This window comes from Coregonus clupeaformis, chromosome 15 (genome assembly GCF_020615455.1).
Source record: "Coregonus clupeaformis isolate EN_2021a chromosome 15, ASM2061545v1, whole genome shotgun sequence".
Taxonomy (NCBI): Eukaryota; Metazoa; Chordata; class Actinopteri; order Salmoniformes; family Salmonidae; genus Coregonus; species Coregonus clupeaformis.
Window position 1 is genome coordinate 17,353,745 of NC_059206.1, and position 25,368 is coordinate 17,379,112.

At 46.4% G+C, this 25,368-nt stretch overlaps 1 protein-coding gene across 2 annotated transcripts; it reads right to left on the reverse strand.

The window, feature by feature from the left end:
* Positions 1–139: 139 nt before the first annotated feature.
* LOC121582695 (inactive carboxypeptidase-like protein X2) lies at positions 140–25,368 on the reverse strand. Of its 2 annotated transcripts, none has more exons than XM_041898701.2 (21): positions 24,346–25,368; positions 12,129–12,491; positions 11,887–11,931; positions 11,579–11,662; positions 11,266–11,310; positions 11,117–11,170; positions 10,836–10,895; positions 10,109–10,186; positions 9,128–9,237; positions 8,353–8,492; positions 7,872–7,956; positions 7,306–7,450; positions 7,042–7,121; positions 6,640–6,763; positions 6,308–6,504; positions 5,919–6,092; positions 3,184–3,315; positions 2,451–2,706; positions 1,989–2,128; positions 1,672–1,771; positions 140–1,405 (listed from the first exon to the last, which is right to left on the reverse strand). In XM_041898701.2, exons 1-21 carry the CDS (start codon positions 24,590–24,592, stop codon positions 798–800), a joined length of 3,267 nt encoding a protein of 1,088 aa, XP_041754635.1. In that variant the 5' UTR covers positions 24,593–25,368; the 3' UTR covers positions 140–797. The 2 variants fall into 2 exon arrangements, with proteins under 2 accessions (XP_041754635.1, XP_041754634.1); XM_041898700.2 differs by having other exon boundaries at positions 11,579–11,665.

Consider the following 25,368-nt stretch of genomic DNA (forward strand, 5'->3'; position numbering starts at 1 on the left):
AAAGTACTGAGTAAAGGGTCTGAATACTTATGTAAATGTAATATTTCAGTTTTTTATTTTTAATAAATTAGCAAACATTTCTAAAAACCATTTTTTTCTTTGTCATTATGGGGTATTGTGTGTAGATTGATGAGAGGAAAAAAAACAATTGAATCAGTTTTAGAATAAGGCTGTAACCTAGCAAAATGTGGAAAAAGTAAAGGGGTCAGAATAATTTCCTAAGGCACTGTAAACAACAAAGATATTGTATGAAACATTTTTTTTAGAACATTCCTTTAATGTGACAATACACACACGGCAGTTTCCACTGATATTAGTAATCATATTTAACCAAACATCAGAATCAACGTTTTGAAGCAAAGCATGACTTCAGCGTGAGTGTCAAATAACTTTTTTATACTCTTTCATTGTGAAATATTTGAAGCACCCTATTATGTCAAGGCTATTTTATGTCTACGTCTCAGAATAGGCTTGCTTAAGTAAATAATATGAATAACATGCGATTAACTCCCTGCTCTGCAGAGAGAGAAAGTAGCCTATTCTCTGATCTATGTGTGAGCATTACAAAAATATATCCGAATACATTTAAGATCATCATGAGCCATTAATGGAATAGCACAGATAAATCATTCTTCTTTTAAAACAAGTGTAAAAAAAAAAAGAATGCTATATTTTCTTTCAGCTCTGCAAGGAATTACATTTTGTTTTTAATTTCCCACAATTTGAATAATGCCTTTGTTATGATTGTGTATTTAATAACTGTAATTTGTTACTTTAGCAATTAAATTAAATTCACTTTAGTAATCATCGAACTTGTACTCAAAGGTGTAGTCCTGTGTAGGCTCTGACTCCTGGGTCTCTGTGAGGACCTCAGCAGGTGTGGGCTCTGTGTACGAACTCTCCACAGGGAACCACGAGTCATACCAGGAAGTAGTGCTCTCTGTCTCCAGCGCCGCCATCGTTGTGGGGGCTGCCGTGGTGGTCGTCGTGGCAACGGTCGTGGTGGTGGAGAGGTTATTCCTGAGTCTCTGCTGGTGCAGCTTGCGCAGGCGCATCAGCCGTAACCGCCGGAGACGCTCTGCATTATGGGAGTTGGCCGACGTACCGCCCGTCCCGCCACTGGCGCCCGTCTTTGCTACGTCTACACTGCCAACTGACCCACCGCTGATGTCACTTCCTGCCTGGGGGGGTGCCTTGGTAACAAGCCGTATGGGCCTCTTGCCATGGAGGGCCATGATCTGCTTGATGCGGTCCCAGTTGGACTTGGCTAGGGTGAAGCTACAGGGGGTGGCCCCGGAGTCATAGCCCACAATGCACAGCCGGGTCTGGGGCATGTGGCCGTCGGTGCGGGCCGTCACACGGTACTCCCCGGGGTTCAACAACCTCCAGTAGTCACCCGCTGCAGCTAGAGGGTGGGGGGGGTGTGAGGAAGAGGGAGAGAGAGAGGAAGAGGGTGTGAGAAAGGGAATGAGCAGAAAGAGAGAGAAAGAGGAGCAGAGATTTTGTTGATTCCTCTTTTTTTTCTCAATGAACTACCATGTACATTAAAAGTAAGACCTTCTGGTAAGAACTGTTCTCTGTGGTTTGCGGTCTGCCTCTGGGATGTGCTGTGTGTTTGTGTGTGTGTGTGTGTGTGTGTGTGTGTGTGTGTGTGTGTAAATGCAGGTTTACCAGTCTTGACATCGTGCTTGACACCGTCCACAGAGATGGTGGCGTTGGCCAGGGGTTTACCCTCCATGTCCCTCACTATGCCCTTTATCCCACGATGCACCTGGCACATGAAACAGGAAACAGCACCTATATCAGGGCTCAATGCTCAGATGACATCACTGGGAGCAATACAATCAGCGTATAAACTAGCTATTTTCATACAGCAACATACAGTACAGTTTCCAGTAAAGGCACATTAAATACGTTAAAAAACAAGAATGAGAATGGTTTAAAAAGACAATAATAAGTATTAAATGATGTTATCTGTGTTTTCTCACCTGTTCTATGAAGGACAGTAGTGCCTCCCGGTTGTTCTCCCACTCCAGAGGCAGCTCACTTTCATGAGGAAACTTGTCACAGCCCAGGAAGACAGACAGCTCAAAGCAGTTAGTGTGCAGGTAGCTGAAGTCATTCATACCTGTGGGTTTACAGTGTGGTGGGGAGGGAAGAATACATGATATAGGGTTAATTAGGAGTGTTGTAACACTGTCTGTCTCTCTCTCTCTCTCTCACCAGATTTGTCCATACTTTTCTCTTCCTCTCTCATTTTTTTTTTTTAGTCATTTAGCAGACGCTCTTATCCAGAGCGACTTACAGTTAGTGAGTGCATACATTATAATTTTTTCATACTGGCCCCCCGTGGGAACTCATTCTCTCTTTGTCATACTCTCTCCTTTCCTTTTTTTCTCCCCATCTCTGTCTCCCTCTTCCCCTTACTCCCCCGCCCCATAGACACTCACTTCCCACCACAGGTTTCCAGCTGGCCCTGTTGATGATGCCCTGTCCCCCAGAGATGTCGTCTGTGTGGCAGGAACCCCGCTGGGTCTCCGTCATGGTCAGGTGGCTGTGGGCGTACGACATGGCCAGCCAGCGGAACATGGTGTTGTCAGACGTCTCCCGTAGCGCGTCCCCGTTCTGACGCTGCATCCGGGCCCACGTTTCCTCGTTCATCTCATGGTCCACACCGGGTCTCGACCCACGCCAAGACCCCAAAGTCTGTTGGAAGACAGAGACATTAGACATATGTTAATGTTATAGAAGAGACCAGGGCTAGGCCTGAAATGGAACCCTATCCTCTTGGCTCCCAGTGCAGATATAATTCCTTGGGTACGTCTGAAATTCCCTATATAGAAATTCACTAAATAGTGGAATGACTTTAGACACCAGTGTTCAGGGCGGACTACCACATTTGGGGCCCCAAGGCAGTTTTAAGATCATTTCCTGCAATTCTACACTTTTTGCAATGGGGCAGGGATTTATTTTCTTCTGTTTCATTGCTCATCTTATGCTTTTGTTCACATTTTGCCATGAAGCTGAGAGAACATTTTGCTATCATAGCCCAGATAGCATATGATTTTTGGGGTTCGGGGCCCCCTGGAAGTCGGGGCTCCGGGGCATGTGCCCTGAGTGCTCGTTCGGTAATCCAGCCCTGCCAGTGCTGATTCATCTTATTCCAGTCAGAACAGAACCCACCCCTGTAGCCTTTGGAGGCCGCTGCATGTCAAATGGGTACGCCACCACTTTCTCTCCCCCCTGAAAATTGGCTCCCAACACAAATGGGGTCCGCTCCATCCAGTTAATGATGGCTTTGGTCTCCAGGGCAACCTACAGAGAGAGAGAGAGAGAGAGAGAGAGAGAGAGAGAGAGAGAGAGAGAGAGAGAGAGAGAGAGAGAGAGAGAGAGAGAGAGAGAGAGAGAGAGAGAGAGAGAGAGAGACAGAGAGAGAGAGAGAGAGAATTAGCTATACTTAAACTCTTTAACATCATCCTTAGCTCTGGCATCTTCCCCAACATCTGGAACCAAGGACTGATCACCCCAATCCACAAAAGTGGAGACAAATTTGACCCCAATAACTACCGTGGGATATGCGTCAACAGCAACCTTGGGAAAATCCTCTGCATTATCATTAACAGCAGACTAGTTCATTTCCTCAGTGAAAACAATGTACTGAGCAAATGTCAAATTGGCTTTTACCAAATTACCAGTACGACAGACCACGTATTCACCCTGCACACCCTAATTGACAAACAAACAAACCAAAACAAAGGCAAAGTCTTCTCATGCTTTGTTGATTTCAAAAAAGCTTTTGACTCAATTTGGCATGAGGGTCTGCTATACAAATTGATGGAAAGTGGGGTTGGGGGGAAAAACATACGACATTATAAAATCCATGTACACAAACAACAAGTGTGCGGTTAAAATTGGCAAAAAACACACACATTTCTTTCCACAGGGCCATGGGGTGAGACAGGGATGCAGTTTAAGCCCCACCCTCTTCAACATATATATCAACGAATTGGCGAGGGCACTAGAACAGTCTGCAGCACCCGGCCTCACCCTACTAGAATCTGAAGTCAAATGTCTTCTGTTTGCTGACGATCTGGTGCTTCTGTCACCAACCAAGGAGGGCCTACAGCAGCACCTAGATCTTCTGCACAGATTCTGTCAGACTTGGGCCCTGACAGTAAATCTCAGTAAGACAAAAATAATGGTGTTCCAAAAAGGTCCAGTTGCCAGGACCACAAATACAAATTCCATCTAGACACCGTTGCCCTAGAGCACACAAAAAACTATACATACCTCGGCCTAAACATCAGCGCCACAGGTAACTTCCACAAAGCTGTGAACGATCTGAGAGACAAGGCAAGAAGGGCCTTCTATGCCATCAAAAGGAACATAAAATTTGACATACCAATTAGGATCTGGCTAAAAATACTTGAATCAGTTATAGAACCCATTGCCCTTTATGGTTCTGAGGTCTGGGGGTCCGCTCACCAACCAAGAATTCACAAAATGGGACAAACACCAAATTGAGACTCTGCATGCAGAATTCTGCAAAAACATCCTCCGTGTACAACGTAAAACACCAAATAATGCATGCAGAGCAGAATTAGGCCAATACCCGCTAATTATCAAAATCCAGAAAAGAGCCGTTAAATTCTATAACCACTTAAAAGGAAGCGATTCCCAAACCTTCCATAACAAAGCCATCACCTACAGAGAGATGAACTTGGAGAAGAGTCCCCTAAGTAGGCTTGTCCTGGGGCTCTGTTCACAAACACAAACAGACCCCACACAGCCCCAGGACAACAACAACAACAACACAACTAGACCCAACCAAATCATGAGAAAACAAAAAGAGAATTACTTGACACATTGGAAAGAACAAACAAAAAAACAGAGCAAACTAGAATGCTATTTGGCCCTAAACAGAGAGTACACAGTGGCAGAATACTTGACCACTGTGACTGACCCAAACTTAAGGAAAGCTTTGACTATGTACAGACTCAGTGAGCATAGCCTTGCTATTGAGAAAGGCCGCCGTAGGCAGACCTGGCTCTCAAGAGAAGACAGGCTATGTGCACACTGCCCACAAAATGAGGTGGAAACTGAGCTGCACTTCCTAACCTCCTGCCAAATGTATGACCATATTAGAGACACATATTTCCCTCAGATTACAGCGATCCACAAAGAATTCGAAAACAAACCCAATTTTGATAAACTCCCTTATCTACTGGGTGAAAAACCACAGTGTGCCATCACAGCTGCAAGATTTGTGACCTGTTGCCACAAGAAAAGGGCAACCAGTGAAGAACAAACACCATTGTAAATACAACCCATATTTATGTTTATTTATTTTCCCATTTGTACTTTAACTATTTGCACATTGTTACAACACTGTATATATACATAATATGACATTTGAAATGTCTTTATTCTTTTGAAACTTCTGAGTGTAATGTTTACTGTTAATATTTATTGTTTATTTCACTTTTGTTTACTATCTACTTCACTTGCTTTGGCAATGTTAACACACGTTTCCCATGCCAATAAAGCCCTTAAATTGAAATTGAAATTAGAGAGAGAGAGAGAGAGAGAGAGAGAGAGAGAGAGAGAGAGAGAGGAGAGAGAGAGAGAGAGAGAGAGAGAGAGAGAGAGAGAGAGAGAGAGAGAGAGAGAGAGAGAGAGAGAGAGAGAGAGAGAGAGAGAGAGAGAGAGAGAGAGAGAGAGAGAGAGAGAGAGAGAGAGAGAGAGAGAGAGAGAGAGAGAGAGAGATAGATAGATAGATAGATAGATAGATAGATAGATAGATAGATAGGAGAAAAATGTAGATCTAACACCAGAAATACAAACCATAGTATAATTGGAAAATTAACAATACAAAATAATAAACATTAAAAAAATATATCTGTAGCCCTAACACCTACCGAGCCATCGAGGAAGTTCTCTGGGAGTGGGATGTGGTGATTGGGTACAATGCGTGGGACCCAGCCCCTGTCCTCTGCCCCCCATAGAACACTGTTGAGGTCCGGGAAGTTCTGGAAGATATCGTATCCCTCCTCAGTCCAGTGGCCCAGACCCCAGTTCCCCATCTCAGAGCCCTGGAAATGAGAGAGGAGGCTAGAAAATAATAAAGAAAGGATCTCTATTGGAGAGATTATACACCTCTAAGAGGGAGTTTGGGGCCAGGGGTGTGAGAAACCGCATATGGAAAGGACAGTATGTAATGTAACATTGGTTCCAGTTTCATCAGTTGAAACATATACTGTATATTCCTTGTTGGAGCATCTTTCTGGAATGAGCCCAGGTCCCTCACCATCTCGTAGGCCAGTTCGTAGGCGTCGGGGTTGAGTGAGGGAACAAGGTGTATTCTCACTCCCTCCACCAGGCGGCGCACTCTGGGGTTGTCGTCGTTATACTCCTTACACATGAACTGCATCAGCAGGAGGAGCAGCTCCCGCCCCAGCACCTCATTACCATGGAGACCCGCCGTGTAGCGGAACTCCGGCTCACCTGGTGAGGAAGATGACGTCATCATGTGACGGTGTTTTGTGATCAGTTAGTATGTGTGTGTGTTCCTTTGCTGTATGGCTCACCTATCTCCACACACACACACACACACACACACACACACACACACACACACACCTGTCTCATGTTCCCCGGGGTTGTCAGAGATCTCCATGGCATACATCTTCAGGCCTGAAGAGCTCTTCCCAATGTTATAGATCCTAGTGATGTTAGGACACTCCTCATTTATCACCTTCATCATCTGAGATGGAGAGAGGGAGGGAGGAGAGAGGTGGACAAGGGAGAGAGGGAGAGAGACGAGGGAGGAGGGAGTGATGGAGGGAGAGATGGAAAGATGGAGGGAGACAGAGGGAGGGAGGAGAGTGAGGTGGGAGGTGGATGTGATGGATGGAGAGCGGGAGCAGGAGGAGAGAGGGAGAGGAGAGAGATAGAGAGAGAGGAGGAAGAGAGGAGAGAGGGAAGAGGAAGAGATGAAGGAAGGACAGTGTCAAGCTCACCTGTCACACTCTTCAGACTCACCTGTCTCATGTCCTTATAGTTGTGGTGTCTGAAGTCCAGGTTGTCTGTGGGGTTGACCTCATTCTCACTACGGAATCTGCCTGTGGGGAGGGTAGGGCAGACATTGGCTGAATACACATGGGAGTGATCATTCATGGGGGAGTAACAGGGATGGTTGAGGAGGTGATTATCATTTTAAGGGTTATGAAGGTGATGGAGTTAGGGATGTGATGACGTTCTGGAGTTATGGAGGGTTGATGGGGTTATGCATTGTATTGTACTCACTGGTCAGTTGGCAGGCCATGACCTCAACTCTGAGACACAGGCTGCCGTTCCAGCTCTGGGGAAGGATACGGATGTAACGTGCCACGGTTGGCCAATCAAACTGCACCATCACTGGAGAGTCCCTATCCACGTTCCCATAGAACAACTGGAGGGTTGGAGGGGGAGAGGGAGGAAGAAGAGGGGAAGGAGGAGGAGGAGGAGGAGGAGGAGGAGGAGAGGGTATGGAGAGAGGAGGAGAGTGGAGGAGAGGGAGGGTATGGAGAGGAGAGGAGAGGGAGGGGAGAGGTTAGAGAGGGAGGGTATGGAGAGGAGAGGAGAGGGAGGGGAGAGGTTAGAGAGGGAGGGTATGGAGAGGAGAGGAGAGGGAGGGGAGAGGAGGAGAGGGAGGGTATGGAGAGGAGAGGAGAGGGAGGGGAGAGGTTAGAGAGGGAGGGTATGGAGAGGAGAGGAGAGGGAGGGGAGAGGAGGAGAGGGAGGGTATGGAGAGGAGAGGAGAGGGAGGGGAGAGGTTAGAGAGGAGGAAAGTTTAGAGATTATTTGGATATTAAATTGGCGGCTACACTGACCCACTCAGCATAGCCATCATGGAGCACCGTCCAATCACGACTGTCATTACTGAAGGACACGTAGAACGTGGATACAAAATCTTCCCTGAAATACAGAGAGAGAAGAAAAAGAGAGCGAGAGAGAAAGAGAGAGAGAGACTTTACACTTTACAAGTCATACGATTTGTAAGTCGCTCTGGATAAGAGCGTCTGCTAAATGACGTAAATGTAAATGTAAATGTAAATACGAATATTCAACATGCTATCTCTAACATTCAAAGTGCCAGATGATTCCACAGGTAAGATTCCATTTCCTATTACTTTTCCCCTATAATCCCTTCTACAGCATTCTGCTTATCTAATGGATAAAACTCAACCTATTGATGTATGTGTATTGTTCATTTCAAATAAATTGTGCAGGTTAATAGGGATTCCACCTGGCCCTGGCTGTGTGAACGGTGCAGTGAACCCCAGTGCAGTGACCCCAGGCAGCAGGACTTACGCTGTGTCTGAGTTCCTGCCCTGTACGATTACTCCAGTGAATTCCACCTCTCTGCGAGCATCCACCTCAAACCAGTGGTTCTTCTCCTCTGGCTCGGCACACCACGCACCCCCGTACACACCCTCCTCATCACCGGAGCTCTGGGGAGACAAAGTGGTCCCCTCTCTGGTCAGATGTGTCGGGGCTGTGTTTCTGCTGACATTTCTCATGATTTTATGTGAAGATTTGGTTGGTGCGTTTGTCCATAGGAACATTAGAATACAACCAGTATAATGGGTATTACAACATTCAGTATCTATAAAGCTGCCGTACGTGTCTGTAATATAGCGTACAGTGGCGTACCGCAGTTTTGCGGTTTTAAAGCAAATTTCCTGTAATTGCCATGGCATATGACTTGTTCATATCCTATTTTTTTGTTGTTGTTGTTGTTTGTTTTGTTATTGGGTAGGGGGCCCCCATGCCTTGCGGGGGCTGCGGGGGTGTGTGGTATGCCAGTGATAGTGTAGTATAATCTGTGTACCTGCATGTTGAGCATGCCTCTCTGCGCAGAGAAGTCGTGGTGAGTCTCAGACGAGGCAGTACTGTGGTGTTTGTAGTATAGTGTAGTAAAGTCTAATATACTGTTGTATAGTGTATCATACTGTGTGTACCTGCATGTTGAGCATGCTTTTCTGAGCAAAGAAGCCGTGGTGAGACTTAGACGAGGCAGTACTATGGTGTAGTACTCTATATTACTGTGTATCTATACTACAGTGTAGTGTAGTACAGTGTTTACCTGCATGTTGAGCCTGCCCCGCTGAGCAGAGAAGCCATGGTGAGACTGAGAAGAGGCCAGCAGCTGGTCATCGTTAACACGATGGGACTCCAGACCTAGAGGAGGGCATTCTGGGAACAAAACGAAACAAGTAATAAATAATGGGACACACTCCAAAAAATAACATTATTTCATTTTCGTTTTATCTGCTTTATTGTCAAATAAAGTTTACAAAACAGTTTCTGTCTGCTAAATGTTTTGGTCTATAGTCGTCAATAGCAACAGGCTGAAAGCACTCTGTTGATGCTGACCCCATCGTACACAAACACACACACACACCTGAACACACACACGCAGGCACGCACGCACGCACACTGACCAACACACACACACAATACTTTTGTGGATTCTGAAAGGGTGAAAAGAGAATGGTTTGTTTTCAAGTGCGGCAAAATGCTTTTATTTTCTCACAGCAACCTTTTTCCTTTTTATGAGGTCTCAAAAGGCCATAAAACAAGTCTAAAATCTGATGCTTGTAAGAGGAAGAGAAAGAAAGAGAACATGCTAGTCTTCTCCAAGTCTGACTGTACAGTAAAACATGTCTTTCTGGCAGGACCAGAACTCTGATTGGGGAGAAAGCCAGGTTGTTACAGTAGACAGGAGAATAAAGGTCAACAGTCCAGCTGCAGCAGATAGACAGTCATGTAAGGCAGGGTTTCCCAAAGTCAGTCCTGGGCCCCCCCCTGGCTGCACATTTTGCTTTTTGCCCTAGCACTACACAGCTGATACCAAAACTAAAACATGCACCCCAGGACCGAGTTTGGGAAACCCTGATGTAAGGGACGCACAGCACACTCTGATGCACACAGGCACTGTCATGTCCTGTTGGGGTCACTGTAAAACTGGGGGTAGGGAAAGGAGTATATTTTTATCCAGAGCAACTTGCAAGTTGAAGCTGATCATGAATTAATATGAAAACCAGTGTTGAGGCGATTTCCTTACTCTTGGGTTCGGCATGTACCGGGATCTGCCTCAGCCTCTCCTCCTCTTCCTCCTCCCACTTCTTCCTCAGCCGCTCCACTGTGATGCATGATGGGAACACACCGTCATGGCTCTCCAACTCACCAAGCATCAAATACTTCCATATGTGCTGCTGCTAGTAGAGTACTGAATATTACAGTCACTGCCATTCCATTTCTCTCCCATAAGTCTGCATATTCACGTAAACAGATGTTTCACTTTATCCAATGAAACTATACTGATACACAGGGTAGTGACTGATTTTCAAGTATACACTTGAAATCTCTTCTCAAGCAGACAGCCTGCGGTCCTGCACACACTCAAAATGAACCCCAACCCCCTCCTATCCTTCCTCCCTTTTTCCCTCTCTTTATCCCTCCCCCCTTCTCCCCCGTCTCTCTCACTGACATCAACCGGCCCAGGGCCCCAACACATGGCAGTAGCTGTTTTGATAAACCCTCTTCCTATCCTTCTCCCGCCCTGTCCTCTCTCTCTCTTCCTCAATCCATCCCCCTCTCTCACACACAGCCACTGCCCTTTTCTCCCTCCACTCCCCAACATTGACAATGTTTCAATCTACAGGCTATAATGGTCCTTGTTCCATAAACAACCCAGTTGTCTCTGTAAGTGATTCATTAACACATAAGGGGGCCCTAAAGGGACAGGGCTACAGGGTTCCCTCTGACAGACAGATCAAAGTGATTCAGACCTTTTTCCTCCTTCTCCTTGCGAGCTTTCTCCGCCTCCTCCTCAAGTTTTTTAGCTGCCACTGTAGAGGTTAGAGAGAGGTTAGAGAGAGGTTAGAGGGAGGTTAGAGAGAGGTTAGAGAGAGGTTAGAGAGAGGTTAGAGGGGGGTGCTCTTACCAACATGATCACACAACAAATGCAGACAGTACAGGCTGCTCATACAGGTGATCATACATGACCAAACAATTGCAGGAAAGAGAGACAGACAGACAGATAGACAGACATAACATGTGATGTACGTACAGTCTGCATAATCATACTCTTCGTACCAGGGCATTGGTGGCACTGTGGTTTCCTCTGAAAGAAAATGTGCATGCATGGTAAGTACATTGAATTGTTCAAATGTGTCCTCTCAAGTATCGCCCAATTCATTTATGTGATGGGCTGTTTACCTGGTACATACATGATGACCTCAGTGGTGGTCCTCTCTCTGTCCACTGTCAGAGATGGAAACAGACATTTAGATGTCTTAGAGGGCTGAACAACTTCACAACAACTTTCTGTTACTGTACTGTTCATGAAAATAGATGTTTCCTCTCAACTGTCACAAACATTAGAAATGGCTTTGACAACATGAGTGTTTTGCTTTTGTTGTAATAGCTTATTGATGACATATGACCATAATCTCTGCCAAGCTAAATTCATGCTTCAAATCAGAGAAGATTGGATTGAAAGTGATAGCTAGTTGAGTCTTGTCAGACATACTCTTGGCGTCCCAGTAATCTTGCTCATGCTCTGTCAGGGTCTTGGAGCCAGTAGAGGGAGGTGTGGGTCCCGAGGGTCTCCTGTCTACTGGGCAGAAACAACACACACAAACCACAACACAGAGTCAACTCAGTCGCCTCGCATTGCAAATGAATGAGATTATACTGTAACATTACATTACATTAACGTGGCCTGCTTGTTTTTAAAGGTCTGACATGAAAAGAACCAACTCATAGGGAACAGATTAGCACACAGATGCTCTAATATCTCCTAAAGATCTCATAGTCTTATGTCAAACCATCTCTTACCCTGGCCTGGCTCTCGAGGATCCTTAGGGGTCACAGGTGTGATCACTACAGAGACAGTACAGCCATTTTATTAAATCACAAACCAACACACTGCATTAAAATAATATATTATTTACTCAATGTACAGTCTACCTGCACTAAAAGACTAACGCACTATTGTAAAGCATCTTTGGTCCTAGAAAAGCGCTATGTACATCCAATGCATAACTATAAAATTATATAAAAATTATCTATATACGTACATCTGTCCCAGCCCAGCTCAATCAGCAGTTTCTCCTCCTCCTCTTCCAGACTGGGTCTCCTGGTCACCGGCTTCACCCCCTCCTCCTTCCATGCTGATGTCTTGGAGGCCTTCGTAGCTTTGGACTTGGTGACCTTAGGCACCTTGGTGTCTTTAGGTGTCTTGGTGGCCTTTGGTGCCTTGGTGGCTTTAGGTGTCTTGGTGGCCTTTGGTGCCTTGGTGGCCTTGGGCTTCTTGGGTGCCTTGGTGGCTTTGGGTTTTTTAGTGGGTTTCGGGGCTTTGGGTGCCTTGGTGGCTTTCGGTGCCTTGGGGGCTTTCTGCTTCTTGGCTTTGGCCTCCTTCTCTGCGGCTTTCTTTGCCCTGGCTGAAAAGAGAAAGGGAGAGAGAGAGGGAGAGAGAGAGTTTACTGAAGAGAGAGAGAGAGCGTGTGAGTGAGTAAGTGACCTCCACAATTACTACACCCCAGCCCCATCCAGAAAAATTGAGAAAGAGAACAGAAGGTTGGAACAGAATATGGGACCACTAACTACAGCATGAAAGAGAGATAGAGAGAGAGAGAGAGAGAGAGAGAGAGAGAGAGAGAGAGAGAGAGAGCAAGAGCAAATGATAGAGAGAGAGCTCCCGCACTTTTCAGCATGCTTTTACAAAAAATATAGATTTAGAGTTAGATAAACTTTGATTTTTTGGCAGGGACATATACAGGATGCTACCCTCCACAACATAACCTTCACTCCAAACCAAAACTCCAAACCTACAACCTGATTTTGGACAGAATTACCTGGAATTACCTGGAAGGCTTTCTACTACCAAGGATTACTATTCACAAGCTATACAGCAAATGCTCTGGCAAACAAACAGAAACCTGAAAACACCATCCAACCTTGAACAGAGTGAGTAATGTTTAGTCTGAAGCTATTTTTTACTTTAAAAAACCAAGAAGAAAAATATATTACAGTGATATATTTTACTTTATAAGGACTGAATGCTAAGGCTACCAAGCTTGCTAGGACAAAGAGATACAACTTCAATTAGCACTGACGTGTGAAGTGAGAGGTGTCAAAGCCCTTGAGTCCAACAATGGCAGGAGAGTCGCAGTCTACCCCAACCAAATGGAGAGGCCTTAGAAACACCCTTCCGCTGTTCAGCGGTAATTAAAATACAGTGCCCTCTGTATGTAAAGAATGATAAGACACGATAAGAGTACAAAATGCTCCGTATGGGAAATCAAGAGACACTTTTTGCTGACTTTTATAAAAATGGGAACATAAGCAACCGTATCTTCCACACATCCCCTTGCATGGCACAGTGCTATATTAACACACTACCCCTCTGTTAAGAGGGGGGGTGTTAGTGATGGGTGGAAACTCAGGATACTAGACAATGATGATGCTGAGTCAGCTAATATACATCTCTATAAATCTGGAACAGTATTGGTACAGGGCAACCCCAAACAGTTTCAGCTGGACTTTCACCTAAACAAAGAAATAGCTCAGCAGGAGAAGCTCTCCCTTGAGAAAGATACCCCCACCCCGAGCGGGTCAGACCAGACCTCTTCAATAATAACCCCACAGACGAGCAACCCCAAGCGGAAAGTCAACTTCCCAGCACAGAGTATTACTCCCTCATTGAAGTGAAGGATAAATTCACCCAGCTAGAGGTAAGGCAGGTGGAGCTGGAACAGCAGGTGAACACACTCCAGTCAGCACAGACCCAGACAACAGTCCAGCACAACAACACCCCCTTAACTAGACCTGGAGAGCTGGAGGTGGAGAGAGACATGTCTGCACTCTGGACTGTGGTGAGACAACATCAACAGGAGAAAGAGCAGGAGCAGGAGAAGAACAGAGCACTAGAGGAGAGGATCAGAGTGCTGGAGGAAAAGGTGAGAATGATGACGGGTGACAGAGAACAACCCGTTATAGAGAGCTGGCCATGTCCGCAGAGCAGCCAGCAGAACAGCCGACCTCAGATCCTGACCAGAGTCTCGACACCGCAGCAGAACAGTACACCCTAAACCCTGACCATAACCTCGACATCACAGCCGGAGAAACAAATGAAGAAACCCAAGCCATGGGGATCCCAACCCCTCTGACCACCCCCCCTACCAGCCACCCTGATAGCCCTCCTGATGACCCCCCCACACCCACTGAGGACATACACAAGCCACAGATTGTACTCCTTATGGACTCAAATGGGAAATACATACAAGAAAATAAACATTTTCCCAAACACACAGTGTCTAAACTCTGGTGTCCAAACACCCATCGCGCCCTAGACCTTCTGTCTGAGGACCAACTAGGATCACCCAGCCACATAATAATACACACAGGAACAAACAACCTGAGAACACAGCATGAAAGAGTGGCCACAGCACTCAAGAGAGTGATAGAAAAAGCTTATTCTACTTTCCCCAACGCACAAGTGGTTATCTCAACCCTGCTACTACGAAAAGACTTCCACCCTGCTACCATACAGTAGGTAAACGCAAGTATTTCCTGTGACTGTGCCTCAAAACCAAATGTCTACCTGGCCCACCACTCCACCCTGGACTTGAACAGCCTTTATGACCAGGTCCACCATACAAGGCAGCAGTGCCCACCTTCGCCCGAACCCTAAAGGATATCGCCCCTCAACCGCAGACCCAACACCTCACACAGGAGCAACAGATCAACAGACACCCGCCCAGACCAGCGAGACACTCTCCCACACCTGCGGGTCACAACTCCTGCAGCTCTGTCGCACGCTGGGTATGTACTAGAACAGTCTGCAGCAACCGGCCTCACCCTACTAGAATCTGCAGTCAAATGTCTAATGTTTGCTGATGATCTGGTACTTCTGTCACCAACCAAGGAGGGCCTGCAGCAGCACCTAGATCTTCTGCACAGATTCTGTCAGACCTGGGCCCTGACAGTAAATCTCAGTAAGACAAAAATAATGGTGTTCCAAAAACAAATACAAATTCCATCTAGACACCGTTGCCCTAGAGCACACAAAAAACTATACATACCTCGGCCTAAACATCAGCGCCACAGGTAACTTCCACTAAGCTGTGAACGATCTGAGAGACAAGGCAAGAAGGGCCTTCTATGCCATCAAAAGGAACATAAAATTCGACATACCAATTAGGATCTGGCTAAAAAATAATTGAATCAGTTATAGAACCCATTGCCCTTAATGGTTGTGAGGTCTGGGGTCCGCTCACAAACCAAGAATTCACAAAATGGGACAAACACCAAATTAAGACTCTACATGCAGAATTCTGCAAAAATATCCTCTGTGTACAACGAAAAACACCAAATAATGCACACAGAGCAGAATTAGGCCGATAACCGCTAATGATAAAATCCAGAAAAGAGCCATTAAATTCTATAACCACTTAAAAGGAAGTGATTCCCAAACCTTCCATAACAAAGCCATCACCTACATAGAGATGAACTCGGAGAAGAGTCCCCTTAGCAAGCTGGTCCTGGGGCTCTGTTCACAAACACAAACATACCCCACAGAGCCCCAGGACAACAACACAATTAGACCCAACCAAATCATGAGAAAACAAAAAGAGAATTACTTGACACATTGGAAAGAATTAACAAAAAAACTGAGCAAACTAGAATGCTATTTGTCCCTAAACAGAGAGTACACAGAGGCAGAATACCTGACCACTGTGACAGACCCAAATTTAAGGAAATATTTGACTATGTACAGACTCAGTGTGCATAGCCTTGCTATTGAGAAAGGCAGCCGTAGGCAGACCTGGCTCTCAAAAGAAGACAGGCTATGTGCACACTGCCCACAAAATGAGGTGGAAACTGAGCCTCACTTCCTAACCTCCTGCCAAATGTATGACCAAATTAGAGACACATATTTCCCTCAGATTACACAGATCCACAAAGAATTCGAAAACAAACCCAATTTTGATCAACTCCCTTATCTACTGGGTGAAATAACACATCACAGCAGCAAGATTTGTGACCTGTTGCCACAAGAAAAGGGCAACCAGTGAAGAACAAACACCATTGTAAATACAACCCATATTTATGTTTATTTATTTTCCCTTTAACTATTTGCACATCGTTACAACACTGTATATATACATAATATGACATTTGAAATGTCTTTATTCTTTTGGAACTTCTGAGTGTAATGTTTACTGTTAATATTTATTGTTTATTTCACTTAGTTTACTATCTACTTCATTTGCTTTGGCAATGTTAACATACGTTTCCCATGCCAATAAAGCCCTTAAATTGAAATTGAATTGACATTGAGAGAGAAGCAGACAGCAGAAATCTCTCCACAGGTATCCCTTTGCCCTCTCTTTCTCCCTCTCTTCTCTCTCCTATTTCCTAAAGGGCCTGAACACATTCCTCCTCTCCCACAGTGTTCAGTGGTTCAGTAATGACGCATGGTCACTGCTTTGTTTTGGTTTTGGACCAAGCAGCCAGCCGGCCAAACTCAAACCTGCTGTGTTGACGACCCTTGTGTCGATATCTGTCCAACTGTTCCTGGTTGATGAGTTGTGGCTTGTGAATAATGCTTCATTTGGTATGTGTTTGTAGAAAAGGTTTAGTTTGTCATTAAAAGTATTAGTGATTGCCATCCTATATGTAATTACCCTCAGACTAGCAGACAGACACAGGACTGTATGAACAGAGAAGAGCTTTTTTTCTCCCAGTAGACTTAAGTAGACCAGCTGCTGCAGCTATGTTATGGTTCCATGATGACATCACAGCATTACCTAGCTGTCTAAAATGTAAATGTCAACATCCTCACACACACAGCCAGGCCAGCTAAACACACCACCCAGTAAAATGTCTACTCTCTCTTGGTCTACTCACCTGTTCCACTAACATCCTATTGGTGTTAGGCCTACTGCTGCTAGGTAGCTCTCTCTCTGCTCTCTCCCTCCCCTCTGTCTGTCCTTGATTGCAGGAGTGAAGTCTGGTGTGCGGGAGTCAGGGTTCCAGCTGCAGCTCATTCACCATAATCACCTCAGCCTTTAAGACCCGGTCAAACTTACCACTCATCGTCAGATCATAGTCAAGACGACCATATATTTGGAACCTGACTCCTGCCTCCGCTTCACTCCTGCCACCACCATCCTGCTCTATACTACCGGACCTCTCTTTTGGACTCACCACGGACACTAGGACATTACGGTACCACACCTGCCCTGACCTGGATCTGTTACCCTCCCTGTAACCTGGACTTGCTCATCCCCTATTATTGGAAACCTGGATTATTGAACATTTTAAATAAACCTGTTAAACCTTCTCTGGCTTGGTGTACTTGTCTGCATTTGGGTTCTAATACTGGTAAATCATAACAGTATGATCTGACCATCATGAACCCAGCAGACAGTAGCTCGGATACCACCCCAGAGTGCACTCAAATTTGGACTGCCATAGCCAATCAGGGCATTTTACTTGGCCAACATGATACCCTGTTTAAGACGATTGCTGAGGACAGTCAGGTGCTGCTTAATCAGGTTCAATTACTCACCAATCAAGTGTCTGCCCTTACTACCCCTTCAGCTCAGATCAGAGAGCCTTTTGTTCCTGCTCCAGAGCGCTATGACGGGAACATGGGAACCTGTGGCGATTTTTTGACTCAATGCTCGTTAGTGTTTGAACAACAGCCCCTCACCTACGCCTCAGAAAGAGCCCGTATTGCCTACCTTATCAACTCTACTAGCGGTTCCGCTCGTGCCTGGGGATCCGCGGTCTGGGAGAGTCAGTCGGACATTTGCAACGCTTACGTTGCCTTCACCACTGAGATGAGGAAGGTTTTTGACCACCCCGTACGAGGCAAGGAGGCTGCGAAACGGTTGTTTTCTCTTCGGCAGGGGGCTCGCAGTGTGGCGGAGATGGCAGTGGAGTTTCGGACTTTAGCAGCAGTGAGTGGTTGGAATGACGAGTCATTACAAGGAGTGTTCATCAATGCTTTGTCTGAGATTTTAAAAGATGAATTGGTGTCATATGATGAATCGCCTACGCTGGATAATCTTATTTCACTCACCATCAGGTTGGATAATCGGATTCGGGAGCGCCGCCGGGAGAGGAGTGTTAGTTCCAAGCAACCTGTCTGTCATCAACAAACTCCTCCCCGCATCTTCCCTACGGAGAAAGCCGTGTCTTCCCGAGTCGATACGAGGAGCACTGAACCCGGGGCCATGGAGGTGGGTCGTGCACGGTTGTCCTCAGAGGAGCGTGCACGTCGCATTCAGGCTCGGGTCTGCCTGTATTGTGGAGAAGCTGGTCATTTCGTTCCTTCCTGCCCAATTCGTCCGGGAAAAGGGCCGGCTCATCATTAATGGGAGAAGTTTTGGTGAGCCGAGCAGCGGATTCTTCCTCTTCTCCCCGCATTCTGCTCCAGGCATCCCTCCAGTGGCAGTTCCAGAATCTCTCTGTTAGTGCGCTGATTGACTCTGGTGCAGACGAAAGCTTTTTGGATAGAGAGTGGGCTCAACAAATGGATTTGGAGACTGTTCCTATGGACTGTCCGCTGCAGGCTAAGGGTCTGAATGGACAATTGTTGACCCATATTACCCATCAGACTGTTCCTGTTTGTCTTAGAGTGTCGGGAAATCATCAGGAGAACATTCAATTCCATATTATCGACTGCCCACAGACCCCTCTGGTCCTTGGTATCCCCTGGCTCATAAGACACAATCCACACATTGATTGGGTGACAGGTAGAATTGTTTCATGGAGCACATTTTGTCATGTGAATTGTTTGTGTTCTGCTCTGACTCCTGCCAGTACTGTGCCTCGACCTCCACTGGAGTCCATGGATCTTTCTAATGTTCCTGACGTGTATCATGACCTGGCATCCGTTTTCTGCAAACACAGAGCTACTTCTCTTCCTCCTCACCGGCCTTACGACTGCGCCATTGACCTCCAGCCAGGAGCCCCGCTCCCCAGCAGTCGCCTGTACAATCTCTCCCGGCCGGAGACGGAGGCTATGGAGAACTACATTCGGGACTCCTTGGCGGCAGGTATTATGCGTCCTTCCTCGTCACCTGTAGGAGCGGGATTCTTTTTTGTTGCTAAGAAGGATAAGACCCTCAGACCCTGTATTGATTACCGTGGACTTAACAACATCACCATTAAGAACAAGTATTCTCTGCCTTTGATTAATTCTGCTTTTTCCCCTCCTTCATGGTGCTACCATCTTTACGAGACTGGATCTACGAAATGCGTATCACCTGGTGCGCATTCGTAAGGGTGATGAATGGAAGACTGCCTTCAACACACCCTTGGGACATTTTGAGTATCTGGTTATGCCTTTTGGGTTGTCTAATGCCCCTGCTGTTTTTCAGGCACTAGTCAATGATGTCCTTCGGGACATGTTGAATCGGTTTGTTTTTGTCTATCTGGATGATATCTTGATTTTCTCAGAGTCCTCCCAGGAACATGAACTGCATGTGCGCCAGGTGTTGCAAAGGTTGTTGGAGAACAAACTGTTTGTGAAGATGGAGAAATGTGAATTTCATGTGTCTGAGACCTCTTTTTTGGGTTACATCATCGCTCAGGGGGAGTTGCGGATGGACCCAGCTAAGATCTCTGCTGTCACGGACTGGCCAGCCCCCTCTACCCGCAAAACAACTTCAACGATTTCTGGGGTTTGCGAACTTCTATAGGAGGTTCATCAAGGACTACAGCCGCATTGCGGCGCCACTCACCGCTCTCACCTCCATCTCACGACCGTTCGCTTGGAATGAAGGGGCCGAATCAGCGTTCGAAGAACTGAAACATCGCTTCGCCTCGGCTCCCATTCTGATGCAGCCGGACCCCGACCGCCAGTTTGTCGTGGAGGTGGATGCATCCGACACTGGGGTAGGTGCGGTGTTGTCACAGCGTTCTTCTGAAGATAACAAACTGCATCCCTGTGCTTTTCTCTCAAGGAAACTTTCTCAGGCAGAGAGGAATTATGATGTTGGCAATCGTGAACTGCTCGCCGTTAAGCTGGCTCTCGAGGAGTGGCGACATTGGTTGGAGGGGGCGGAACAACCCTTCATCGTTTGGACGGATCATAAGAATCTGGCTTACCTCCAGTCAGCGAAGCAGCTCAACCCCCGTCAAGCCAGGTGGGCACTATTTTTTGGGAGATTCAATTTTTCTCTGTCTTACCGTCCTGGGTCACGCAACGTCAAGCCTGACGCCCTGTCTCGTGTTCATTCGGCTGTTGATACTGGTAGTAACCCTGAACCCATTTTGCCTCCTACCTGCAGTATTGCGGTCGTCACATGTGACATCGAGGGGATTGTTAGACAGGCTCAACATCATCAAGCTGACCCTGGGAGGGGTCCTCCTAACCGGATGTTTGTCCCTGAGTCTGCTCGCTCCCAGGTACTTCAGTGGGCTCACTCGTCTCCCCTTACCTGTCACCCTGGAGTTTTGCGGACCCTTGACTTTGTGCGACGGAAGTTCTGGTGGGCCACGATGGAGGCGGACACTCGAGCCTTCATTGCTGCTTGTACGGTATGTGCACGAAGTAAGAACTCCACCCAGGCCAGCGCTGGTCATCTACGACCTCTACCTATACCCAGCCGGCCCTGGTCGCATATCGCTATGGATTTTGTCACTGGACTTCCCCCCTCGTCTGGAAAGACTGTAATTCTTACGGTGATTGATCGTTTTTCTAAGTTCGCTCATTTTTTGGCCCTACCTAAACTGCCCACTGCCAGAGAGACGGCTGATATTTTGGTTGAACATGTGTTCCGCTCTCATGGTCTACCCACGGATATTGTCTCTGACAGGGGTCCCCAGTTTGTCTCCCAGGTGTGGAAAGCTTTCTGTAAAGCTTTGGGCATTACATCCAGCCTGTCCTCTGGATATCACCCCCAGACCAACGGGCAAGCCGAGAGAGCGAACCAGGAGATGGAGACCGCTCTTCGCTGTGTCACAGGGTCTAACCCTGGGTCATGGAGCTCCATGCTCCCCTGGGTGGAATATGCTCATAACACCTTGACTAACGCTTCCTCTGGTTTGTCTCCTTTTCTGTGTGCTCTGGGTTATCAACCTCCCCTGTTCCCTTCTCAAGAGAGGGAACTGGCGGTACCCTCGGTGCAGTCCCACATGCGCCGCTGCTTCAAGGTCTGGAGGAAGGCCAGGGTAGCTCTGTCCCGAGCTTCGGCGTACATGCAGAGGCAAGCCAACCGGTCACCGGTCCCAGGCTCCCGGTTACTCTCCTGGTCAAGAGGTATGGCTGAAGTCACGGGACCTTCCATTGAAGGTGGAGTCTAAGAAGATGGCGCCTCGTTTTATAGGACCGTTCAAGATACTGTCTATTGTTAACCCCTGCGCGGTTAAGCTACAGCTTCCTGCCTCCCTACGGGTTCATTCCACCTTTCATGTTTCCCAGATTAAGCCTGTGTCGGTTAGCCATCTGTGCCCGCCCTCTCGTCCCCCTCCTCCGCCCAGGATCGTGGGTGGGGGTCCGGTCTACACTGTCCGGCGACTTCTGGATGTTCGCCGCCGGGGTCGTGGTTTCCAGTACCTGGTGGATTGGGAGGGTTATGGTCCTGAGGAACGTTCCTGGGTGCCCAGGAGCTTCATTGTGGATCCTGCTCTGGTCCGAGAGTTTCATAGGTTACATCCCGATAAACCCCGTCGGCCGCCAGGTGGCGTCCGTAGAGGGGGGGGTACTGTTAGGCCTACTGCTGCTAGGTAGCTCTCTCTCTGCTCTCTCCCTCCCCTCTGTCTGTCCTTGATTGCAGGAGTGAAGTCTGGTGTGCGGGAGTCAGGGTTCCAGCTGCAGCTCATTCACCATAATCACCTCAGCCTTTAAGACCCGGTCAAACTTACCACTCATCGTCAGATCATAGTCAAGACGACCATATATTTGGAACCTGACTCCTGCCTCCGCTTCACTCCTGCCACCACCATCCTGCTCTATACTACCGGACCTCTCTTTTGGACTCACCACGGACACTAGGACATTACGGTACCACACCTGCCCTGACCTGGATCTGTTACCCTCCCTGTAACCTGGACTTGCTCATCCCCTATTATTGGAAACCTGGATTATTGAACATTTTAAATAAACCTGTTAAACCTTCTCTGGCTTGGTGTACTTGTCTGCATTTGGGTTCTAATACTGGTAAATCATAACAATTGGTGGGTGAGGATGCTCCTCAAGTACTGTCAACCAATGAGGTTATACTACAGAGTCAGTGAGAACTTAAGCTTAAAGAAGGGGGACGATCTTCCATGAAGATACATGGATGTCTGAAGGTAAAAACAAGGAAGCTCCCGACGATCCGTGTGGCGTGTCTGCGGCACCATGAATCATGCCATTTTATCACAAGACAAATACAGATATCTTGTCATTTTGATTCATAATTTAATCTCCATGCAGCACAACCAAATAAAATATATCTCAGTGGTTCCAGATTCGGCCAATTCAGCCTTTTTTGTGTAACCTAATTCTAACAGTCCTGAATGGCTTTGGAAAGAACTAGTAGGCTAATGGCTTTGCTCCATGCAGTGGATAATGTAATAGTGTGCACATGAAACGTCAGTTCCATTGTTACAACTGGGCCCAGTCATAAATTCTCTTTCCTTGTTTATGGAAATGTGTTTCTGACTATCCCTTCTTCTGTATTTTGCACAAATTGATATTTTAATCTTCTTATAATCAAGGGCCTGGGTATGCAGGAAATCTAAAAAATCTACTTATTTGAAAGATGTTATAATGTATTTAATCAGATATCTAAATAATGCAATAATTTATCTAAACATCATATTATATCACAGGTGGACTTAGTCCAGGTCATGAGACTGTAGTTGGTTCTGCCAAGAAAACACTGTTAGACCTCTAAGTGTATATCACAGTAACTCTCTCCCTCATCACTAAATTACAGTAGTGTTAGCCACACATATATACACACACACACACACACGCAAACATGCACATGCACCACGTGGTTACTGAAAACCCTGAATCAGCCAAACACCACACGGTTACTCACAACTCCATACAGCGGGGAGTCTTTCCACTTTTCCACTACGAAACAAACATGTAAAACGTTTTCTTGCTTGTTTCTAGGTGACCAAATACTTATTTTCCACCATAATTTGCAAATAAATTCATAAAAAATCCTACAATGTGATTTTCTGGATTTTTTTTCTTCTCATTTTGTCTGTCATAGTTGACGTGTACCTATGATGAAAATTACAGGCCTCTCTCATCTTTTTAAGTGGGAGAACTTTCACAATTGGTGGCTGACTAAATACTTTTTTTCCCCACTGTATCTTGATACCTAGTCCCCTTACCCCTATACATATCTGCCTCTATCACTCCAGTATCCATGCACATTGTAAATATGGTACTGGAACTGACCCTGTATATAGCTTTTTACTTTCTTGTGTTCTTCTTATTTCTTATTTTTATTTATTGTGTGTTTTTGTTCTACCTTATGTTATTTTTAGTACTCCATTGATATTGATTACTGCATTGTTGGATTTAGAGCTGGCAAGAAAGGCATTTCACTGTACTTGTGCACGTGACATTAAAACTTGAAACTTGAACCCAGCAGTGTGTCTGTACAGATGTAGGATCTTAATTTGAGCTAGCTTGCTACAGAAGGAAATAATCCTGCAGCAACAGGAAATGTAAATTATTATGTGGATTATAATTAATGAACATTTTTGTAGGGGTTGATACATCTTTTGTTAGGGTAAATCAAGTCTGAAATGTCAAAGTGGAAATGACAAACTTTAGAAAACCTTTAAAAACTCAAGTACACTGCAAGTTTGCATTTCCTGCTGAGCAGGAAAATGCTCTGCAACAAAAGAGTGATGAAATTAAGATCCTACATCTGTAGCTCATTACTGTCCCTGGTGCAGTGTGTGACACATGCAGCTGAGAGCTCTACTAGACAATGGTCGTCTCTGTCAATACCTCAAGGTCAAGGTCTCCACTCATGTTAGTGAACATGCTCTACCTCAAGGTCAAGGTCTCCACACATGTTAGTGAACATGCTCTAACAAGGGAAAACTGGGCCAAGTGTTTGGTAAGTTTGTCCCCAAGATGTTGTAACAGGGATGGCTGGTTGATGGACCGCCATGAATATACAGTAAAGGAGAGAATGAGGACAATAAAAGGATAAAGGACGAAGAAGAAGAAGAAGAAGAAGAAGAAGAAGAAGAAGAAGAAGAAGAAGAAGAAGAAGAAGAAGAAGAAGAAGAAGAAGAACTAAAGGAGTCACCTCTTACCTGCCTCCACCTCCTCTATGGATTTCTTCTTCTTTGGTTTGATCTCCTCCACCTCCATGCCAGGGTCGTCCATCATAACCTCCACTCTCTCTTCCTCCCCCTCTCTGCCATGCTCCACAGGTCCAGCCTGTCTCACCTCTGTCTGGACACCTGCGGTATCCTGTCCCTCTACACCTCCAGCCCAGCCTAGAACGCAACAACACAGGGCCAGAGACACCCACAAACCCAACACTGCCCCCCTCATCATCTTACTACACTCAGAAGCAGGACCAGACTAAACCAGCCTAGGGCTTAAACCAGACTTGACCAGACTTTACCAAGACCAGCACTGGCAGTGCAACCTGACCCCAGCTCTAGAAAGGTAAGAGAAGCTTCCTCGGTTACTCTGCCTGCACCAACAAAACAAAGAAAAGGTTGCAGACCAAATGGCCCAACTCCTGTTTCAGTGAAGCACAAAAAGCCCCAGGCCAACCACAGTCTCTCACACAGACCAGTCAGAACAGTCAGCTAACAGATGACCTGCATGTGCTAAACGAGCAACGATATAGAACATCCAACAACAGTCCTCAGGTGTAGAAGAAGTCTCAGCCGGAGTCAGTCTGTCTTGAAGAGTCTCTGAGAGCTTGAAGAGATGAGTTCTGGTTGGTTCCTTCCAGAAAAAAACGTTTGTATAAAACGTTGGTGTGTAGAAAGCTTTGGTTTGTAGAAAGCTGTGGTGAAAGTTTTGGTGTGCAGATGTATACAGAGCGTAGTCCTGTTTGGTGGTGGAGCAGGAGAGAGCTGTGGGCTCAGGGTTTTAAAGCAGCCTCCTGGCAGAGAACAAAGAAAGGAAACACAGACGCATGCAGGAGTCTGGAGTCTCAGCAGCAGTAACACAGCACACCTCCTGGCTCCCGTCTGTTCCTCTCTCTCTCACTCCTCCGCAGGCATTTTTCTCCTATCTCCTCTCTCCTCCTCTCACTCTACCCCCCTCTCCCTCTCTCCACTCAAAATAGGGGAGGGGTCTTCCACATGTCACATTGC

Coding starts and splice junctions, on each gene's coding strand:
- LOC121582695 (XM_041898700.2), bottom strand. CDS start 24,592: ATGATGAGGGGGGCAGTGTTGGGTTTGTGGGTGTCTCTGGCCCTGTGT. Junction 11,666..11,886: donor TCCTCGAGAGCCAGGCCAGG/GTAAGAGATGGT, acceptor GTTTCTGCCCAG/TAGACAGGAGACCCTCGGGA. Junction 3,316..5,918: donor AGAACTTCCTCGATGGCTCG/GTAGGTGTTAGG, acceptor CTCTCTCTGTAG/GTTGCCCTGGAGACCAAAGC.